A 20,819-nucleotide genomic window follows, 5' to 3' on the forward strand; every position below is an offset into this window, starting at 1 on the left:
TTCATAGACATAGAGGGAAACTTGAGTATGACAACAAATGATAAATTAATAACAGAAGTTAAATTTTAAAAGGGGATGATCAAAGCAAATACGGGGGGATTTTATAAAATCAGTGTTGGTGGGAGGCAAAGGGAATAAACCTACCCAAGAATATAGGTTGTTTTGGAGGGGATAAGGGCACAATTGGAACATATTGTATATCTTTTAGTTGTTACAGATGAAAAAATATAAGGGGGGGAAAGGTCTCCAGGGGGTGGGGGTGCACTGTAATATGTAGGGTTTTTTCCCTTTTTCTTTTTTTCTTTCTTTTTCTTTCTTTTTTTGTATTCAGATCAGTGGTGGGTTTCAAATCCCGTTCCAATCGGTACAGTTGGAAGGGGCCCAGTAGCATCCCCATGGATGCGCACAGCATGCGTGCACATGTATGCAGTGCGCATATGCATCTTAGCACCTCCGCGATGATCCAGCTGCTCTGCAGAGCATCGCACAGGTGCTGTACACACCATGCGCATGCACGGAAGCGCAGAAGCCTTAAAACACAGGTAAGGAGCTCGGGCGGGCAGGCGGGCCCTCCGGAGTACTGTACCGGAATGGTATCCGGTGCTCCGGGCTGGCTCTGTACCCGGGGCATACTGCCTGCAACCCACCACTGATTCAGGTGTATATGTACTGTGTTGCATTGTTTGTGTTTAAAAATGAAAAATATTTTAATTTTTTAAAAAAAATATAGAGGGAAACTTAATAGGAGTAATTTGTGTTACATGATTACCTCAACTTTTATTCTGAAGATGTTTAAACCAACTTTTCATTCAAATTCATCCCAAAATGAGTTACTTTGAAGGTGTACAGCTCCTGGTCTTCTTCTGTGTACAATTTTGAATTGGAATCTTGAATTGGATCACTGTACAATACAATCTTTTCTTCAACATCTTATTTATTCAAAGCTAAAGGACACTCAATCACAGAATAAGAACAGAACCACAGATTTGGAAGGGACCTTGGATATCTTCTAGTCCAACCCCCTGCTCAAGGAGGAAGCCCTATACCATTTCAAATAAATGTTGTCCAATCTCTTCTTAAAAGTTTCCAGTATTGAAGCATTCACAACTTCTGCAAGCAAGATGCAGATTCCACTGATTAATTTATCCTGATTAATTTCAGGAAATTTCTCCTTAGTTCTATGTTGCTTCTCTCCTGGATTAGTTTCAATCCATTGCTTCTTGTCCTGCCTTCCAGTGTTTTGCAGAATAGATTGACACCCTCTTCTTTGTGGTCCTTCTTTTCATTAAACTAGACCAGGGCAGTCAAATTTGCAGCCTGCGGGCCAGATGCATCACATGCTGGCCACACCCACACCCAGTTTAGCGAGGTGAGGAATTTGTGTTACATCATGTGATGCTGTTGTGATGACACAAGTTTGATACCCCTTAACTAAACTTAACCCAATTCCAACAACTGTTCTTCATATGTTTTAGCCTCCAGTCCCCTAATCATCTTTGTTGTTCTTCGCTGCACTCTTTCTAGAGTCTCAATATCTTTTTTACATTGTGGTGTCCAAAACCGGATGCAGTATTCCAACTATGGTTTTACCGAGGCATTATGAAGTGGTATTAACACTTCACATGATCTTGATTCTGTCCCTCTGTTAATGCATAGCAGTGCAAGTAAAGCACAAACAACTGACCTACCCATTTCTGGATGGCAGCTAAAAGCAAATATCTCAAACCTTCCCTGCAAACTTCCTGTAGATTCAGCAGGATTTTTGTTTGCTTTGTTCTGTCAATTTTATTTTTGAAGAACACTAGGCAACAGTGGAACAGCACCTGGTATCTTAATTTGGAAATACGTTCTATACAATCCTAAGGACCCCAGATTTTGGCAAATATTACCTACCATCCTATGCATGCAAAAGCTTTAAAAGATAGAGGAAAGTTTTTCACTTTTGAAACTGAAATGTGGAACAATAAAACAGTTTTAATTATTATGAATCATCATTTATATTTTAACAGAATGTCCCCTGGATTAGCCCGAAGCCTAATGGCAAAATAACTTTCCATCTATTGTCTAATTTATTGAAAATATCATCTAACGGTTTCTTAATTGCAAATACTATTCCTTAATACTATTTTTCATACCAGTGTTTTCTTGTTATTTTTAATGGATAAAGTTATTAAATGTCTAGGTGATATTTTACCTGATGAAATAGAAGTTTGCTGATTAACACCCCCCACACACACACACACAAACACATCTCTTCATTCCCCATCTATACTTCCCTTGAGTATTTCCACATTCTACTCATGTGACTGTATGTTGAAATGACCTGGGTAGACAGTAGAAAGACCTGCAGCTTGATAAGAGGCATCCCTACTTTTTTCAGAGACTAAAAAGAGAGATGGGAAGAAACACTTTCAGTCTTGCAAGATTCTCTTTAATATAACCTTATAATATAGTAACAATGCTCCTGGTTATACTTCTTGCCTGGATGACCTTGAAAAACTAATAATTAACTTTGCCTCCTAGTCCTAACAACAGAATAACAAATTTGGAAGGGACCTTGGAGATCTTCTATTCCAACTCGCTTCTCAGGCAAGAGACTCCATACCATTCCAGACAAATGACTGTCCAGTCTCTTCTTAAAAGCCTCCAGTGATGAAGCATCCACAACTTCTGAAGGCAAGCTGTTCTACTGGTTGATTGTTCTCACTGTCAGGAAATTTCTCCTTAGTTCTAGGTTGCTGCTCTCCTTGGTTATTTTCCGTCCATTGGTTCTTGTCTTGCCTCTTCTGGTGCTTTGCAAAATAGGTTGACCCCCTCTTCTTTGGTGCAGCCCCTCAAATATTGAAACACTGCTACAATGTCATCTCTACTCCTTCTCTTCACTAGACAAGACATACCCAATTATTGCAACCTTTCTTTATATGTTTTAGCCTCCAGCCTCATAATCATCTTTCTTTTTCTTTTCTCACTCTTTCCAGAGTCTCCACATCTTTTTTATAATATGGTGACCAAAACTGAATGCAGTATTCTAAGCATGGTCTTACTAAGGCTTTATAAAGCATTACTAATACTTCACATGATCTTGATTCTATCCCTCTGTTAATGCAACCTAGGATTACGTTGGCTTTTTTGGCTGCTGCCGCACATTGCTGACTCCTACTTGATTCTGCTATTTCTGTGCTATCACCCAACTCTCTTCAGAGTCCAACCTCCGCCCCCAGACAGCTAGGAACTCCCTCCAACCAGACAATGGGAAAATATGACAAATCAGCAAGCGGCAGAGGTTCATCTCCATCCTTGACCTTCATCTCTCACCACATTTGCTGTCTGCAATAACGAACAAAACAGAAAAATAAGGAAATCACCAGGCAGCTCCATTCATGGGACCAACCAGATGCTACAGCTACTTCAAAATGCAGAGGCATGAGCAGTAACAGGCATCTCTCAATGGGTCCCTCTGTTACCACTCTAGGCCAGCTGCATTGGTCAATTTCCAATAACATGTCAAGATGCTGGCCCTATATGACATAGGACCGGAGACTACCTGTCTCTGATCATTTCTGCCCAGTCAGTACATTCTAACAGAGAGGGCACAATCCACATCCTTTCAATTGCGCACAGACATCTTGTGAAACCTAGGAAGTGTGTCTGCTCAATGGCAGTCCACACCCTCTGCAACAGCACCCCTCCAAAGGACAGCATCCTCTCTTCTAGTGATCTGGGGGGGAAATGTCCTTTTTTCCAGCATAGGGTGGATGTTTATGATTTGTTTAAAGGCTCTGTTTTGTTAATTTTGCTGTTTGTCAGATTATTTTTGTCTGGGCTGCCTCTCTGATTTTATGCTTGTCATTGTCTTTATGTTTTTTCTAGTTTTGTATGCTGCCCAGAGTCCACTGGAGTTGGGCAGCAAATAATTTAAATAAATAATAATACCATTTACCCTTATCACTAGATGCAGTCATTTGTCACCGTCCTGTGTCGGTTCCTGTACTAAGCACATTGGGCTACAAGCATATTCCACAATTTTCGGTCCACAGCTAGAATCTCTGCATCCTTCCATTTAAGGTTGATGTTTTTCCAGACCTTCTTGAAATGTTCGGTGGCAGGTTTTCTTTGGCTTTCCTCTTTTTCTCCAATTACCTGGTGGTATCCAATTGATTGTGTTTTTTACTAGACAGTGCTCACTCACCCAAAAAAGCCAAAGCAATCCTAAGTTGCATTAACAGAAGGATTCAATCAAGATCCCATGAGGTACTAACACCACTCTATAAAGCCACACCTAAAATACTGTATCCAGTTTTGGTCACCATATATATAAAAAAGATGTTGAGGCTCTAGAAAAAGTGCAGAGAAGAGCAACCAAGATGATTAGGGGACTGGAGGCTAAAACATATGAGGAACGGTTGTAGGAACTGGGCATGGCTAGTCTAGTGAAGAGAAGAACCAGGGGAGACAGGATAGCAGTCTTCCAATATTTGAGGGGCTGCCACAGAGAGGTTGGGATTAACCTATTCTCCAAAGCACCCGAAGGACAGACAAGGAATAATGGATGGAAACTGATCAAGGAGAGATTCAACCTAGAAATAAGGAGAAATGTTCTGACAATGAGAACAGCTTGCCTTTAGAAGTTGTGGGAGCTTCATCACTGGAGGCTTTCAAGAAGAGACTGTTCTGCCATCTATCAGAAATGGTGTAGGGTCTCCTGCTTGGGTTATTGCAAGGTCCCTTCCAACTCTGTTATTCATGCAGAGCACCATGTCCAGCAAAGTGCATTCTTCATTCTGTCACTATCTCAGAGAGCTTTTGAGAATTACTTCTTTGTATAATTTCCTCATTTGTGACAGGGTCGCAATATGAGATTACATTGTTGGAAGATGTTGATCCAGATAATTAGAACTGCAGAAAAAACACTTGCTACCAATCTGCCTTCCACCGAGGACCTGTATACTGCATGAGTCAAAAAGAGGGCTGTGAAAATATCTACAGAGCCCTCACATCCTGGACATAAATTGTTTCAATTTCTACCCTCAAAACGATGCTATAGGGTACTGCACACCAGAACAACTAGACACAAGGACAGTTTTTTCCCCAGAATGCCATAAGTCTGCTTAACAACTAATTCTCACAACACTGTCAATAATTTACTAAGAATGTATTACTATTATTTTTCTCTTCCTTCCTAGTATCTATCTCCCCCCACTTTTGACTATAACCATGTTGCTTGTATCTTTCAAGTTATATTCTTTTTATTTGTTTACTAGCACAATTTGATAGCTTATTAGTAACCTTGATTATCACTGCTGTATCTTTTTATTCCCGGTGAATGTATTTTATTCTCCTTATGTATACTGAGAGCATATGCACCAAAGACAAATTCCTTGTGTGTCCAATCACACTTGGCCAATAAAGAATTCTATTCTATGAATAGTTCTTGTTGTAGATTTCCAGGTGCAGTCATTAGCCTCTAATCATTTGCTCATAGAATCACTGCAGCAATAGCCACACAAGACTTTACGGTACATAGGCAACAATAGGTTCCCTATTACTGAGATTCAGTTCCCTTTCCATATCAAGAAAAGCTCCCTCCCCACTACATCTTTCAGAAAGAAAGGAAAACTTCTAGGTCAAATCAACAAATCTAAATTATTTTCTCTCGTGTCTGATAATGTTCAGTCCTATTTTGTAAAGTACAGCGGGGAAAGATGGGGCGGTCTATAAGTGTGAATAATAAATAAATAAATAAATAAAGCACAAAATCAGCAGAAAAAGAAAAGATCTTCAAACAAAAGCAAAAAGAAACATTTATTTCTCTCTGCTTTGGGTTTGGGGGGGGCACACATAGCAAATCAGGAACTCTTTTTGATGATTTGGGTAACAAGCAGCCCGTAAGTCAGTCTCTACTGATTTCTGTCGCTGGGTGGTGGGGAGTAAGGATTCAGCATTTGCTAAGGAAGGACTCTTAAATGAGCACATATGGACTATCCGGATCATCCTTGACTTAACGGTCACTTAGCAACTGCTCAAAGTTATGATGAACCCTCCCAAAACCTATTCACAACACTGATTCAACCACATTTTGAGCACTCAGCAACTGGCCCAAAGTTATGGATGTTTGCAGTGCCCCATGGACAGGTAACCATGATTTATGACATTTTTGCCAAAAAATGGTATTTTCTTCTGACTTCTGACAAAAATCACCCATAGCAAACAATGGGTTTACTTAAGGACTCTGGCATTCACCTAATGACTGCTGTAAAAGAGGTCATAAAATCATGTGATGATCTGCTTTGTAACCATCATGACTTATGACCTTAATTTTACAGTCATAAGGCAAGGACTAGCTGCATTCCTTTTGAAGTTCCCTTTACATTTCTATCTCCTTCCCTTCTTTCCATTTTATTTTTCAGAGTTCAGAGCATTTTATTCCTGCCATAAACAACTAACCGTAACACAAAAAAGACTACAAGCCGAGCATATGACCTCTGATTGGGCACAGAAGAAAAGGGGCAGAGAAAAGGCAGGGCCTGTCAATATTGCAGACCTTTTCAACACAACTGGGACCTACTCCCCCCCATTAACAACTTAGCACAAATTGCAGATTACTTTTCTTAGGAATCAATGAAGTAATTTGCTTGGAAACTTAGTTAAATCCTAAAGACATAAAGCTGCCCCCATCCTTGTAAGCCAACCCTCAGGGTACACTTATCTTGCTGAATTTCCCAGCAACTGCATTTGCTAAAATATGATTGCTTATTAACCAATATATCAGTCATTTCCCTTCTCCATTCCCAGTGCATTATGATGTCCAATTTCGTCTGATTAGGGAGACATTTAAATTCCTGGGAGAGAAAATAAGACCGAGCAATCTACCACTATTCTTGTCTTAAGACAGGCTGCCAAGACAAACTAAGAGCCACAAAAGTACTTCTAGGATCGTTCAACATGGTGTTGGAGTTTCATCAGGAAAAAGGGTAGAAATACTTACAATGAAAAAGCAACAGGTTCTTGTGGTCACCCTCCTACAATGGTTGATATAATGGGGTGGGTTGGTAGATGGATTTATTTATGCACACTTAATACAATAACAGAGTTAGAAGGGACCTTGGAGGTCTTCTAATCCAACCCTCTGCCTAGGCAGGAGACCCTATACCATTTCAGACAAACAGTTGCCCAATCTCTTCTTAAAAATCTCCAGTGTTGGAGCATTCACAACTTCTGGAGGCAAGTTGTTCCACTGATTAATTGTTCTAACTGTCAGGAAATTCCTCCTTAGTTCTAGGTTGCTTCTCTCCTTGATTAGTTTCCTTGCATGCCTTCAAGTCAGTGTTCACTCGTAGCAATTACCTGGATTAATCCCTGTAGTTTTCTTGGCAAGATTTTTGGAAGCGGTTTGCCAAGGCAAGACTAGAAGCCATTGCCTCCACGTTTTTTAGCTTGCTGCCTTAACCACTAAACCAAAATGGCTGCCTACAATGGGTGTGGTGAACCACAAAACCTCATATACAACAAGGCAAGGAAGTTATTTTGCACCATCTTCTCTCCTTATAGCTTCTGTTATGATTTGCTTTGCACAACGGGTCAGCCACAAGGACAGCAAATTTCGTACCAGTATAGGTTTTTTTGCTGACCCGTAGGTGAGTAGATAGTGCTGTAACTTGATGAGGAGGAAAAATTCTCACATTGACTGTACATATAAATCACAGTTCACTTCTCAAGGATTATTAGTCAAAACTCCCCTTTGTTACACTTGGAAGTTACTATATTAGCTGACAAGGAACTCTAATTAAAAATAGAAAGAAGGGAGCTCATTTCAGACTGGAGACTAAAACATATGAGGAACGGTTGCAGGAACTGGGTATGTCTAGTTTAATAGAAAGAAGGACTAGGGGAGACATGATAGCAGTGTTCCAATATCTCAGGGGTTGCCACAAAGAAGAGGGAGTCAAACTATTTTCCAAGGCACCTGAGGGTAGAACAAGAAGCAATGGGTGGAAACTAATCAAGGAAAGAAGCAACTTAGAACTGAGGAGAAATTTCCTGACAGTTAGAACAATTAATCAGTGGAACAGCCTGTCTCCAGAAGTTGTGAATGTCCCAACACTGGAAGACTTTAAGAAGATGTTGGATAGCCATTTGCCTGAAACGGTATAGGGTTTCCTGCCCAGGCAGGGGGTTGGACTAGAAGGCCTCCAAGGTCCCTTCCAACTCTACTATTGTATTGTATTGTATTCTATTTATATTTGCAGATTTTGAGCTGACTGGCTGTTTAAAAAACCCATGTAAACCTCTCCCCATCCTCAAAGTCAGAGATGGTGTTCAGCCAGTTCGAACCGGTTTGAGCGAACTGACAGCTCCAACAATCAGCTGGCCCTGCGCACCCACCCCCCACTCTATCCTGTCCCTTATTTCCTGTTTTCTAGCTCATCTCAATCATGGAACATAGCTGATTCCCCACCCTCCCCCCAGTGTTTTACTTACCGTTGCTGACTTAGAAGGTAAGCAGCTGAATTTCTAAACGGTCCATTTTCAGCACTGCGTATGCGCACGAAAAATGCAAAGGGCGTGCTCCCTGAACCGGTTGTTCGGTGAGCGCAACCCACCACTGCTCAAAGTCTTTCTGTCTTCATGTGGCTAAGAAAAATGTTCATACTGAGGAAGCCAACTTCCTTCTCTCAAGCCCCAGCAACCTGACCCCTTGTAAGTATAGAAATGATAGGAACAATTCATCTCTTCCTAAGTCTGGCTGAAACAATTTCTCATACTTGCTATAGGCACAATTAGGATTGTGATGAAGAGAAGCTCTGATGCAGGAATGTAACTCTTCATGCATCATGGCACGATCACACAAATCACACAAATTCAGTTGTTGTCATAGAACTGCTACAAGTTATATAAGTGTACGTATTTATGGGTATGTTTTCTTTTAACCCTGCTGCATTATTATTTTATTATTTTTTACTTCCCCCCCCCCCCCCGATTATCGGATGTACTCTTTAGTATTGTTTTATTATATTCTGTTGTTTGGCAAGTACACTGAGTGTTTCTGTACCAGAGACAAATCCCTTATGTCTAACCACACTTGGCCAAATAAATAAAGTATAACTAAGTAAGTAAGTATAATTCCCATTATGATGTCATGACATGCTCCTCCTATGGATATCCATGGCTCCGATCTCTCGACCAAAGTCAAATTAACATACGTTTCAACATTTTCCACCAAACTGGTAGCTATAAAGATCTTTAAAGTTGTCAAGGTCTTTCTCCAACATCCCTAGATGTTCTGAAGAAAGTCATAATCAACATCCTAACTGAAGAATGCTGGGAATTGTCGCCCAACAGAGGTGGAGAACACCAGCTAGGAAATGGCATGAAAAATTTCCTAACCCAAACTTGGATCTCTTTCCCAAAGCCCTAGGACCAGGATGGCAAACCTATGACACACGTGCTGGAAGTGGCATGCAGAGCCATCTCTCCAGGCAGCGAGCCGTTGCCCGTTGCTCTTCCAGTTTCCAGCATCAGCCAGCTGGTCTTGACATACGCAGGAGCACTGGAAACTGGAAGATCATCTTCCCAGTGCGCATACATGCACCAGGAATATGATCTTCTGGTTTCTGGTGCATGCATGCACACTGGCCAGCTGGTCTTCATGTATGCATGCATGCCAGAAACTGGAAGAGCGGCTGTTCTTTTGGTTTCCAGAAAGCGCATGCGCACTGGCCAGCTGGTCTTCACACATGGATGCACAAGAAGGTCAAAGAAGCTGCATGGTGCGCATGTGCGCACCGTGAAGATGATATTTTGATTTCTGGCGTGTGCATGCACACCCGCCACCTGCTCTTCTGGTTTCCAGCACACCCCCATTTTTGGCAGTCGGTGCCGAAAAGTTTAACTAACATTGCCCTAGGATAATGGGAAACTGTCAACCTATGGCTATGGTGATTCTCAGTCATCCAGGTCCTGGTTGTCTCAAAAGTGCTTTTTCAAGAAGGAACTGGACTTTCTGTTTTTCCTTTGAAGATGTTTTACTTCTCATCCAAGCCCAGAGCTGAAGAAGCTTCTTGGGTGAGAAGCGAAACAACTTCAAAGAAAAACAAGAAAGTCCAGTTGCCTCTTGAAAAAGCACCTTTGGGACAACCTGTGGGATTTCTTTGCAATACCTCAGTTTCCAGCTTGTTCTGGCATGGAGAAATTATGAATTGAGATCCTTCCACATGTCGAAAGAGTTTAAAAGTAATAGAATTGTATATGGCTTAGATCAGGGGTGTCCAAACTTGGGAACTTTAAGACTTGTGGACTTCAACTCCCAGGATTCCCCAGCCAGCAGAGCTGGCTGGGGAATTTTGGGAGTTGAAGTCCACAAGTCTTAAAGTTCCCAAGTTTGGACACCCCTGCTATAGGTGTACATAAAAGTGCCAATGGAGCAGAGATACCTGCTTACACTTCCCCCTGAAGGTCATTCATGAAACACGCAAGGTCTGTCATCTTTTGCATCAAACATGAAATGCACTTTCGCAAAAATATCAGCCTTTTCTAATAAAATGATGGTGTATCAGTCTGGAACCTTCAAAGGTATGCAAAATCAAAATTTAAAAAAGGTTTTTTCTTCAAATCTAGTACACGTACACTACTCTTAAATAGGGAGTCTTCATTTAGTCTTGATTTTTTGAAGAATGAACGTAGATATTGAGCAGGCTTTGTTGATAAAAATCAGAAATATTTGAAATTTTACCTCAGATCAGAGTTTTGTGCCATTTCCTCAAATCCTTCAAATCATACAGTGAATGTTATGCATACTTTCAATTTGTGACAGGGAAGCGAGAAGAGAAGAAATATGGAACTACAAGAACCTGTTTTCCAAATTATTTTAGATTTATAACAAATGTGGTTCATATAATAATCTAGGGCAGGGGTGTCCAAACTTGGGAACTTTAAGACTTGTGGACTTCAACTCCCAGAATTCCCCAGCCAGCCATGCTGGCTGGAGAATTCTGGGAGTTGAAGTCCACAAGTCTTAAAGTTCCCAAGTTTGGACACCCCTGGCTTAGATGGATTGGCATACCATCCCATAGCAACTTTTTTCAAATTGCGCTCTACTGTTTGAATTTGCTTCGCATCTAGGTACCAGTTACTTTTCCCAATAATGACAAGGAATGGCAGATGCTTTAGTCCAACACATTTCAGAGACATACAGTTGAGGAAGGATGACTTTGGCCAAAGGCTACAAACATTCATCTATCACAAGATGCTGCTACAAACCTAATCAGTTCTTGACAATCAGTTGCTGATAACGCCCGATAATGACACAAAAAAATAATTAATGGCACCAATAATGTCAACAATTTTACTGACACTCAAACAATGCCTAAATTGCCAGATTTATAAATACATTTATACTGATAGATAAAATAAGCAACATTTTTCTTTACCAAAAACAAGACTTCACTCATTCCATTTCTGGTCCTCGAAATGAAAAAAATCATGAAGCAAAATCCCAAATATGTTTAATCATAAGATAGCAATCTAAGAGTGGTGTGGTGGCCTAACTCTCGCCTCACAACCGGGAGCTCTGTGGGTTCAAACCTAGGCAGCGGCTGATGTATTTCTCTCTGGCACACTGAGAACATATCTGCTGAAAAACAAACTCCGCGTTGGTGACAGGAAGGGCATCCAGCCAGTAAACACTCAGCTCCACTCAGTTGCCCAGATTCCATCCTGCCAAGGATTATGGGGTCGTTAAAAGAGTAAGTTCTACTGAACACCAAGAATTTGTTCAATTCGTCCCTGAAATCCTAACCATACCTACTTGGGAACAAGCCTTACAGAATTCAATGGAATTTAGAATTTAATAAACCTGCATAGGCTTAGGTTACACACTACTTTATGGCAATTTTTCAATGAACTGAAGTGTTAGAAAGCCGGCACTGTTTCAGCTTTTACATAGCTAAAGTTTTAGATGCATTTTAACTTTGCTTCTTTTCAAGGTGATCTAGCTGAAAGAATCCGGAACAAATGAAATGCAAACAGTAAATCAATGATGTGCATCAACCCTATTTGTGAACTGTTTGGTGAGGAAACTCTTATTTGCAATGCAAAATATCAATCTAAGTTACATCCGCAATTATGCATAATCTCATTCAATGTTTTATTTACATTATCACTTATATACAATTAACTCATTTCTATGCTTAACAATTATCCCTGTAGTCAACTATCAACCCAAAGTACATATACTCCCAAATCAATTTATATTTGCCTTTTGCCTTTTTCTTACACTGGCAGTGAAACTCGTGACTTTCCTGTGTCAAGCCGTACTTCAAACACCGGTAGTCCTCGACTTACAACTGCCGTTCCACTCAAAATTTCCATTGCTAAGCAAAGCAGTTGTTAAGTGAGTTTTGTCTGATTGTACGATCTGAGCCATGGTGGCGCAGTGCTTAAAATGCAGTACTGCAGGCTACTTCTTCTGACTGCCAGCTGACTGCAATTTGGCAGTTCGATTCTCACCAGGCTCAAGGTTGACTCAGCCTTCCAGCCTTCCAAGGTCGGTATTGCCCCCAGATTGTTGGGGGCAATAGGCTGACTCTGTAAACCGCTTAGAGAGGGCACTGTAAAGCACTGTGAAGCGGTATATAAGTCTAAGTGCTATTGCTATTGCTATTTTTTGCCACAGTTGTTCCCCAAAACACTGCAGTTAAGTGAACCATGCAGTCATTAAGCAAATCGGGCTTCCTTGTAAACTATGCTTGTTGGGAGCCAGCTGGGAAGGTTACAAAAGGTGATCACATGATCCCAGGACAGTGCTACTATCATAAATACATGCCAGTTGCCAAACCCCCAAATCTGGATCACGTGACCATGAAGATGCTCCAATGGTTGTAAGTGCGAAACTCAGTCATTATTCACTTTTTTCAGTGCCGCTGTAACTTCAAATAGTCACTAAATGCACAGTTGTAAGTCAAGGACTACTTGCAACAGAATTCAGAGTAAATATTAGAAGAAATTCCTCATTCACCTCCGTTGACCAATACTCAACACAAGCTGCCAGGGATTAATACAACATTTTAAGACAGCATTTTTATGTGTGGTAGGGATACATCATTGCACCCATGTGCTTTATGGTAAATTTGGAATGTGGAATGGCCCTAGACTAGGGATACTCTAGAATTTCAACCAGCAAGCATTTTTCAAGCAAACCAGTTTAATTTGCACTTCCTAGACTAATTCATGGGTAGGAATATAATTAACCTTTCATTTTAATATCTCTCTAAATGTTGTGACTCAGATCTTGGCTCCAGTTATATACGATGTTTGCATAAAGTTGCACACAAGGATGTTTGTTTCTTTGGATAAAACACACTGAAATGTATTATATGGGGTAAAGAGTGTATTATTTTTTAATGTAACGTGTATTAAAATAAGGAAGGCATAGATCCATGTGGAAAGGGGATGGAAATGAATTATAAACAAACATGTAGTAAACTGACACAGATGAAAATAATCTCATCCTCTTTACCCAAGAGGTACATTGATATATGCACAGAAAACCTCTGTACCATGGGAAGCCCTTTTGCATACACGGGATGGTATGAGGCTTCCTACCCTTGTAAAAGGGATGGACTAGAACAGGTGTTGGCAACCCATGGCTCTAGAGTCTCATGCAGCTCTTTCATCCCCCTGCTGTGGCTCCCTGTCGGCTGAACATGCCACTGGCTGGCCACACCCCTCACCCTCCCTTTCCAGTCACTCCTTGCCTGGCCTGAGAGAGATTAGAGAGAGAGAGAGATAGACAGACAAATGAGAGGCAGAGAGAGAGAAAGAGACAGAGAAAGAGAGAGAGACACACACAGAGATACCCATTTCCCATAGAAACACCGGGAGCTACAAAACCTGGGTAGGCATAGCTGGGGGGGGGCATGTGACTGGGTGGGAGTGAGTGATGTCAAGTTGGCCATACCCACCCAGGTTTTGTGGCTCCTGGTGTTTTCTTTTCTGTGGGAAACGGGTCCAAATGGCTCTTTGAGTGTTTAAGGTTGCAGACCCCTGGACTAGGACTTCAAGCTCCATGAGTTCAACTCCATCTGAAGGTCAAACAAGTAACGGGCAGGGAGTACTCATCTGTCTAGACCCAATACAGCCCCTTCCTTTGTGCATTTTAGCAAATGAAGGGAAAAGGGTGAGCCTTCTTGTGATGAGTCAAGAACATGACTAGGAAAGCACACCTTTTTTAAAAAGGAGAAATTGGTCCTGTTTCCATACACTTCACTAGGTCACCTAGAGGGGTGAGTGTGCTTTGCAATTCTCCAATCACACAAACAACCTCTAATCCAAGAGAGACAAATTTAGCTCCCAGTAGCTATGGGTGGTGTGGGCCTAAACGAACTCCCTTCGGGTTATTAACGTCTACATATTGTGTAAACCAAGAATTTATTTGGGAGTTTGAAGATCCTCTTCATTCCCACAAATGAGAAATAGTCCTAAAGCATCCCGATGAAAACAAGACCCCTCTAGGATTGTCAGTTAGAGGGATTTTCACCAGGGATGGGCTGCTGGGGTTTGCAGGGGTTCGGGAGAACCTCTAGCTAAGATTCTGTACAGTTCAGAGAACTTCCAAATCCCACTCCTGGCTGGATCTGCCCACCCAGCCCCTCCCCTCCCTGGAGTCTCCACACAGTCCGGTTTGAATGCATGAAAGTGCAGGGCGCAGGTGGAGACTCAGGAAGGGGAAAAAATGGGCCTACTGGAAGTTTGGGGAGGCCAGAAATGGGGATGTTTCTGGCCTCCAGAGCCTGGGGAGGCCATTTTCGCCCTTCTGGAGGCTCGAGGAAAGCCTCCAGAGACCACGGAGGGCAAAAATGCCCCATCATCCTGATGCAGGAAGCCAACTAGGCCACACCCACCATGCCCATGCCCATCCAGCAACCAGGCAGAGAACCCCTTGCTAAAAAATTTAAGCCCACCCCTGCTTTTCACCCCATAGCAACATGGGGGTGAGTCAAAAGGAATAGGGTTAGAGAACCCCACAGAAGGAGAAAGGAGTGACACAGCCTTCCAGCCCTCCTTTTTAGAGACTGGAAGGGCTAAAATGGCTGCCATATAACTAGCCATTCATCACAGACAAGTATAACTGGGTCATGAGAATTCAGCTATTGAGTGTGATGTTCACAAACTCACCTAAAATGTAATTTAAATTAAAATAATCATCCCTATTCATAATCCATCTCTCTCTCTCCTCTCTCTCTCTCTGAACAAAAATACAGGTAATCCTCGACTTATGACTACAATTGAACCCAAAATTTATGTTGCTAAGTGAAAAATTTATTAGGTGAGTTTTGCCCCATTTTACGACTTTTCTTACCACATTTCTTAAGTGAATCCCTGCAGTTGTTAAGTGAAACTGGCTTCCCCATTGACTTTGCTGGTCAGAAGTTTGCAAAAGGTGATCACATGACCCCGGGACATTTCAACCGTCATAAATATGAACCCGTTGTCCAACTGCCAAATGTAAATCATGGTCATTAAGTGTGGAAAATAGTCATATGTCCCTTCTTTCAGTACCGTTGTAAGTTTGAAGGATCATTAAATGAACTGTTGTAAGTTGAGGACTACCTATACTCTACCCTAATATAACAAAAACACTTGGGGATAGTTGCCTTTAGCACCCCCAGTCTCTACACACACACAAAAGAACCCAAGTGTGTTGTCAACTATTTATTGGAGAAAAGAACAAGCTACAAAGTAGATGCAAAATGAACGATTTCCATCTAGAAGCAAATCTTCCAAAAAGGTAATTCAGTCTAAGCTTTAGGAGATGTCACTGTTTATTTTATGAAACAAGAGGGACCACAGGTGGGTTGTAAAACATGTAGCCCAGTCTTACACAACTTGGTCCACTGCTTAATCCAAGGCAAAGAGGGGCAGGGGGACTAATGTCCTGCAATCCCAAATTGTCCCAAATTTGAGCTAGAACCCTGCTTAGAGTGGGAAGCATAATAGAGGAATAAAATTAGCTTTGCTGTAAAAAATAACCTTTGGGGTCTTCCAGCATGAATTTTCAGACTCCTCAAAATGTAATTGGAGCCCTTCTCCATACCCAATTACTCAATTAAGGGGTTTCATATGAAAACCATTTATATGTTCAATGAAAAGCAGGATCCTGCACAAGAAAAAGAAGATATGAAAACCATCCCTACATTTTATTCTCTTCCTTTAAAAAAAAAAAGATCAGCAGATGAAAATATATGTTATATTCATTTTCTCAACCAACAGTAGGTCAATTTTCTCTAGCCTGAGTACCTTCCTTATATCGGAAAGTCAACTCCCAAGATTCCCCAGCCAGCTGAAAATTTTGGCAGCTGAAGTCCACACACTTGGAGGTTATCCAGCTTGGGAAAGGCGTCTGTAAACATTGTTCTAGTTTTTGTGTGTTTATCTTTCCCTGTGACTTTCTGCTCATCCAAGGCCATTTGGTGTTCCTTGACATCATCCAAATTTAATTAAGAAACCATTATCAGTAACCCTCTTCAGAAAGTTTCTGTTTCAAGACCAAAGAAATCTACCATTATGCACAAAAATAATGAGAAAGAACTATTACAGCTTTGTCACCATAGAGATATGAGCCAATGGGTATCTTGCCCTGAATATCCACTTTCCTTTCTTTGTTTCTTTTTCTCCACCCAACTTTTCCCACATGTCCAGTGTCAGCCATCTGCCTCAAGGAAACTGATTCCCTATCAATTATGGTTGCTTCAGAGACTGTTCAGTGCCCACTGTTTATAGTGAAGATCAGCCAGAGTCCTGGTAGTCTTCTGTGCACTGCCCACGGCAAAAAAGAAGGAAAAAGCTGGCTTGAGTGTGGGGCAAGGTTTCAGATGAAAGAAGAAAGAACTTCATGAGTGCAAGCTAGAGAAACAAGGATGATGATCTGACTCTTGAGGTCAATTATAAACCTGCCTAGAGAAGAGCAATCATACCCAAACACAAATTCTGATTGAAAACTTTCTCCAGTATGTTTCATAAAAAGAAAAGGGGAAGAAAGATGAAATGATTTCTTCAATCCACACAACTCTATAATTTCTGCTGTGCAACAAGTCATCAAAGGGCCAGTCACATGTACTCTATGTACAAATCAGACTATTTAGAAGATCATGTTTCCATGGTAAAAATGCATTTGCCCATGGCAGCTTCAGCAAACTGAAGATTGCATAGCTAACTCTGAAGGTTCCCTCTCATGCACTAAGAGAGGAGTTTGGTTGTAGAATTTACCATACCATCACAAATACAAAAACAATGAACATGCTAAACGTTTTATAGAACCAGAAGTAGGCATGTCATGACACTTGTAACTCAACAAGACTGGACATATCGTTATACTTGGTTGCAATGTTTCTAGCACGGGCACGAAATCAGCAGAGCTGTTCGGAGTAATAGAAAATGTAGGGTTTTTCCCCATATTTTTTCAATCTGCACAATTTAAAATTAACATTCCATACTGGGAGGAGGAGAACAGAGGTGAGAAACTTACGTAAAGCATGCCATTCATCTTGACGGATGGTCTTAGTAATGTTGTAGGTTAGATTCTTAGGAATGGTTGCTGAGGAGTAGTGGTACTTGATGAAGGAACATTGGTCAATGGCTCCTGTAAAGACAAGAAATGGGAAACTTAACATGAATGATGCCACAATAATACTGTTTTGTTAAATGAAGTGTTACATCAGATCAGTATAAAGCATTGTTGCGGATGTTGTAAATAGTTTACTTAGGTACAAAATGGGCAAGAGATGTATCTGAATATTCTGTCTTTCACTACACAGTCTTTTACAGCATCACATTTTCATTAAAGTCCCAAGCTGTCACTCCATTGATTGCTAGAGTAGATTCAGTTGATTCAGCTAGCAAGTTGGGTGCCCTCTTCCTTTCTTACTGCTTTATCTTTGTCCCTTCCTAAAGTTGCAGGTCAGTGGATGAGGATGGCAATTCCAGTTAGAAGGATATACTGTGTCAGGCCTGCAGTTATATTCCTTTTGGGATCTTTGGCCTACCATACTTCTTTTATTTTCCTATGCTGTTTCATTAGTGTAGTAATTGGGAGGGGGAATAGTAAGGAGTAGAATTGTAGAATGCATTGTTGCCATTCCTTTATAGAAGCCAAGGTCATCTTTTGTCTCCGCACCTCTGCACCTGACCGGAATGAGCTGGGTGGAGATGCCAGCGTGGCCGAAGAAGATTGGACAACGCAAAAAGCCCAGGAAGCTTTTAGATTTGGGATTCCACAGTTTGTTGCCAACATGTCTGTCTTATTAAATTGGAACTTTAAGGATAGCTCTGCCTTGGACTCTGATTTAATTCTGCATGATATTTGGAACGCTGACATACTGTTCTTCATAGAAAAATATACTATAGCCCTGCTAGGACCTCCATACAAGATAGTTCCTCAAGTAAACATCATAAGGGAATTTCTCCCATTGGGCTCATTCACTGGCAACACTGCCATCACCATTAAGGAGGAAGATATATCCTTGACAGAGGTGGGTTGCTGCCAGTTTTACTACCAGTTCACATCGTGCGCATTACGTGTATGTGCACATTTCAATGAAAATTGTTCTTCCTGCATGCGCAGAACAATTCACAGTGAACTGTGCACGTGTGCGCACTACTAAACCAGGGAACCAGGCAACCAGGGAACCGCTTCGGGGGTGTGGCCAGCCTGGGTCGCTGCCAGGCCTAAATGCCACTACCGATTCGGTCGAACCAGGCTGAATCAGGAGCAACCCACCTATGGCCCTTGACCTTGACACCATCAAAGCGACACCAGCCAGGAAATAGAAAAAGTCAAAGAAGTAATGCAAGATTGGAAGATATGGAAAGATCTGGCCCCTAGAATCACCAAGACTTAGAAATGACTGAATAGATGACATCATCATCATTACTATTACTGCATTACTATTACTATTAGTCTTCTTATCGTTCCTATCACCCATCTCCTCCCACTTACAACTGCATGACTGTAACTGTGTTGCTTGTATCCTTACGATTTATATTGATATTGATTGTCTCCTGGTTGCTTATTTGTACCCTATGACTATCATTAAGTGCTGTACCTTATGATTCTGGATGAATGTATCTTGTCTTTTTACGTATACTGAGAGTATATGTACCAAAGACAAATTCCTTGTGTGTCCAATCACACTTGGCCAATAAAGAATCCTATTCTATTCTAGTCTAGTCTAGTCTAGTCTTGCCTAGTCTAGATCTATTAAACCAGGGGTGTCCAAACTTGACAACTTTAAGACTTGTGGACTTCAACTCCCAAAATTCCCCAGCCAGCAGAGCTGGCTGGGGAATTCTGTGAGTTGAAGTCCACAAGTCTTAAAGTTGCCAAGTTTGGACACCCCTGTATTAAACAGACTAGATGTGGTGCTCCCCAAACCACAGAACACACATAAAGGTCCTGATGCTAAAGAAAAGACAAGGTAGATAAATGTAGAATAAAGCTTGACAGATACAGCCCTACTGTGAGGCAAAATAAGATACACGATTTAGGCAGAAGCATTTTGATGTCATGAAAAAGGAGCTTCTTGCCTTAGTAATATAATTTTTAACCATAGGCAAATGAAGCGAATCCTTAAGTAAATAAAAAAAGTAAATTCCTAGATCCATTTATACACAAATCAAAATCATCCTTACGATTAATAAATAAATGCTACCTAATCGGATTACATCCCTAAATAGATTTTCATTATTTCCTCATGTTGAACAGACAGGACTGAGGAACAGTAGTTTTTGCTAATGATTCCCAAACCGCCCTTTTAGCTATAGACTGCATCCTTCCAATTTTCGCTCCTGGAATTTTAGTCCTTGTTTCTGGAGCAGAAATCTATTCAATTGCTATTTCTCCTTAATCTTCTTCTGTCCAGGGTAAACATATTTCTAGCTTTCCCTGTGGGGATTTGAGATTTGGTTACCAGATCTCATTGGTTTTTTTCTCTCTCTCTAACTATATTCTAGATTGCCAGCAATTTCTCTAAAAGATCCACAACTGAATTGTACTTTCAACCTTACCAGTGTAGACTAGAAGCAAATTATTACTGGAGAAATCAAAGGCCAATAGCTACAATCTGAATTTTGAAACTCGCAATGAGATCCTTCCCACAGCTGTCACGTGGGACAGGATAGCGTTTTCACAAAATCTTTGCCACCGTAAGCATTGCAAGTCATGAAATATTACCATCATATCTGAGCTACCAAACCATGGATGATTTAACTAGGTAGCAAAGGGGTAAAAAAAATACTGATTCCTTTCAGCCCAGATATAGCCTATCCCTTAATAAGAAAGCAAATTATCCCAATCCAACCCCATTTTCAAGACACATTTTATTACCCCAACATACCCACTTTTCCCATTTCTCTGTCTAGTACAGGGGTGTCAAATTCAAGGCCCATGGGCCAGATCTGGAAAGAGTGAAGGACCGGCCCGCAGTGCCACTGCCAGCTCTGTTTTCACTGACAGAGAGCTGCAGGAGGCCACCGTAGCTGAAAACCCAGGCCACCACAGGTGCCCCCCAGTACAAGTGATATCAAGCTGGCCATGCCCAGCCTGGCCATGCCCATCCCCCACCACACAAACCTGCCCCCCCCCCGAGGTCAAACACAACCCTGATGTGGCCCTCAATGAAATTGAGTTTGACACCCTGCTCTGGTATAATTGGTAAAAGGTAACGGTTCTCCTCGCACATGTGTGCTAGTCATTCCTGACTCTAGGGGGCGGCGCTTTGTTTTAAAACTGAAGAACCAGCTCTGTCCGAAGATGTCTCCATGGTCAT

General features: G+C 41.3%; 1 protein-coding gene across 2 annotated transcripts in view; it reads right to left on the minus strand.

The window, feature by feature from the left end:
- The window catches only part of TMEM178B (transmembrane protein 178B), a 363,015-nt gene that overhangs the window by 275,242 nt on the left and 66,954 nt on the right, over positions 1-20,819 (minus strand). For both annotated transcript variants that reach the window (XR_014175705.1, XM_081957050.1), the window contains exon 2: positions 17,522-17,635. Coding sequence is in view for 1 of the 2 variants with exons in the window: in XM_081957050.1 (XP_081813176.1) it covers positions 17,522-17,635 (114 nt within the window). In the remaining variant the exon portion in view is untranslated. The remainder of the gene's footprint in view (positions 1-17,521; positions 17,636-20,819) is intronic.

The sequence above is a fragment of the Natrix helvetica genome (genome assembly GCF_964273705.1).
Source record: "Natrix helvetica genome assembly, chromosome: 6".
NCBI lineage: Eukaryota > Metazoa > Chordata > Lepidosauria > Squamata > Natricidae > Natrix > Natrix helvetica.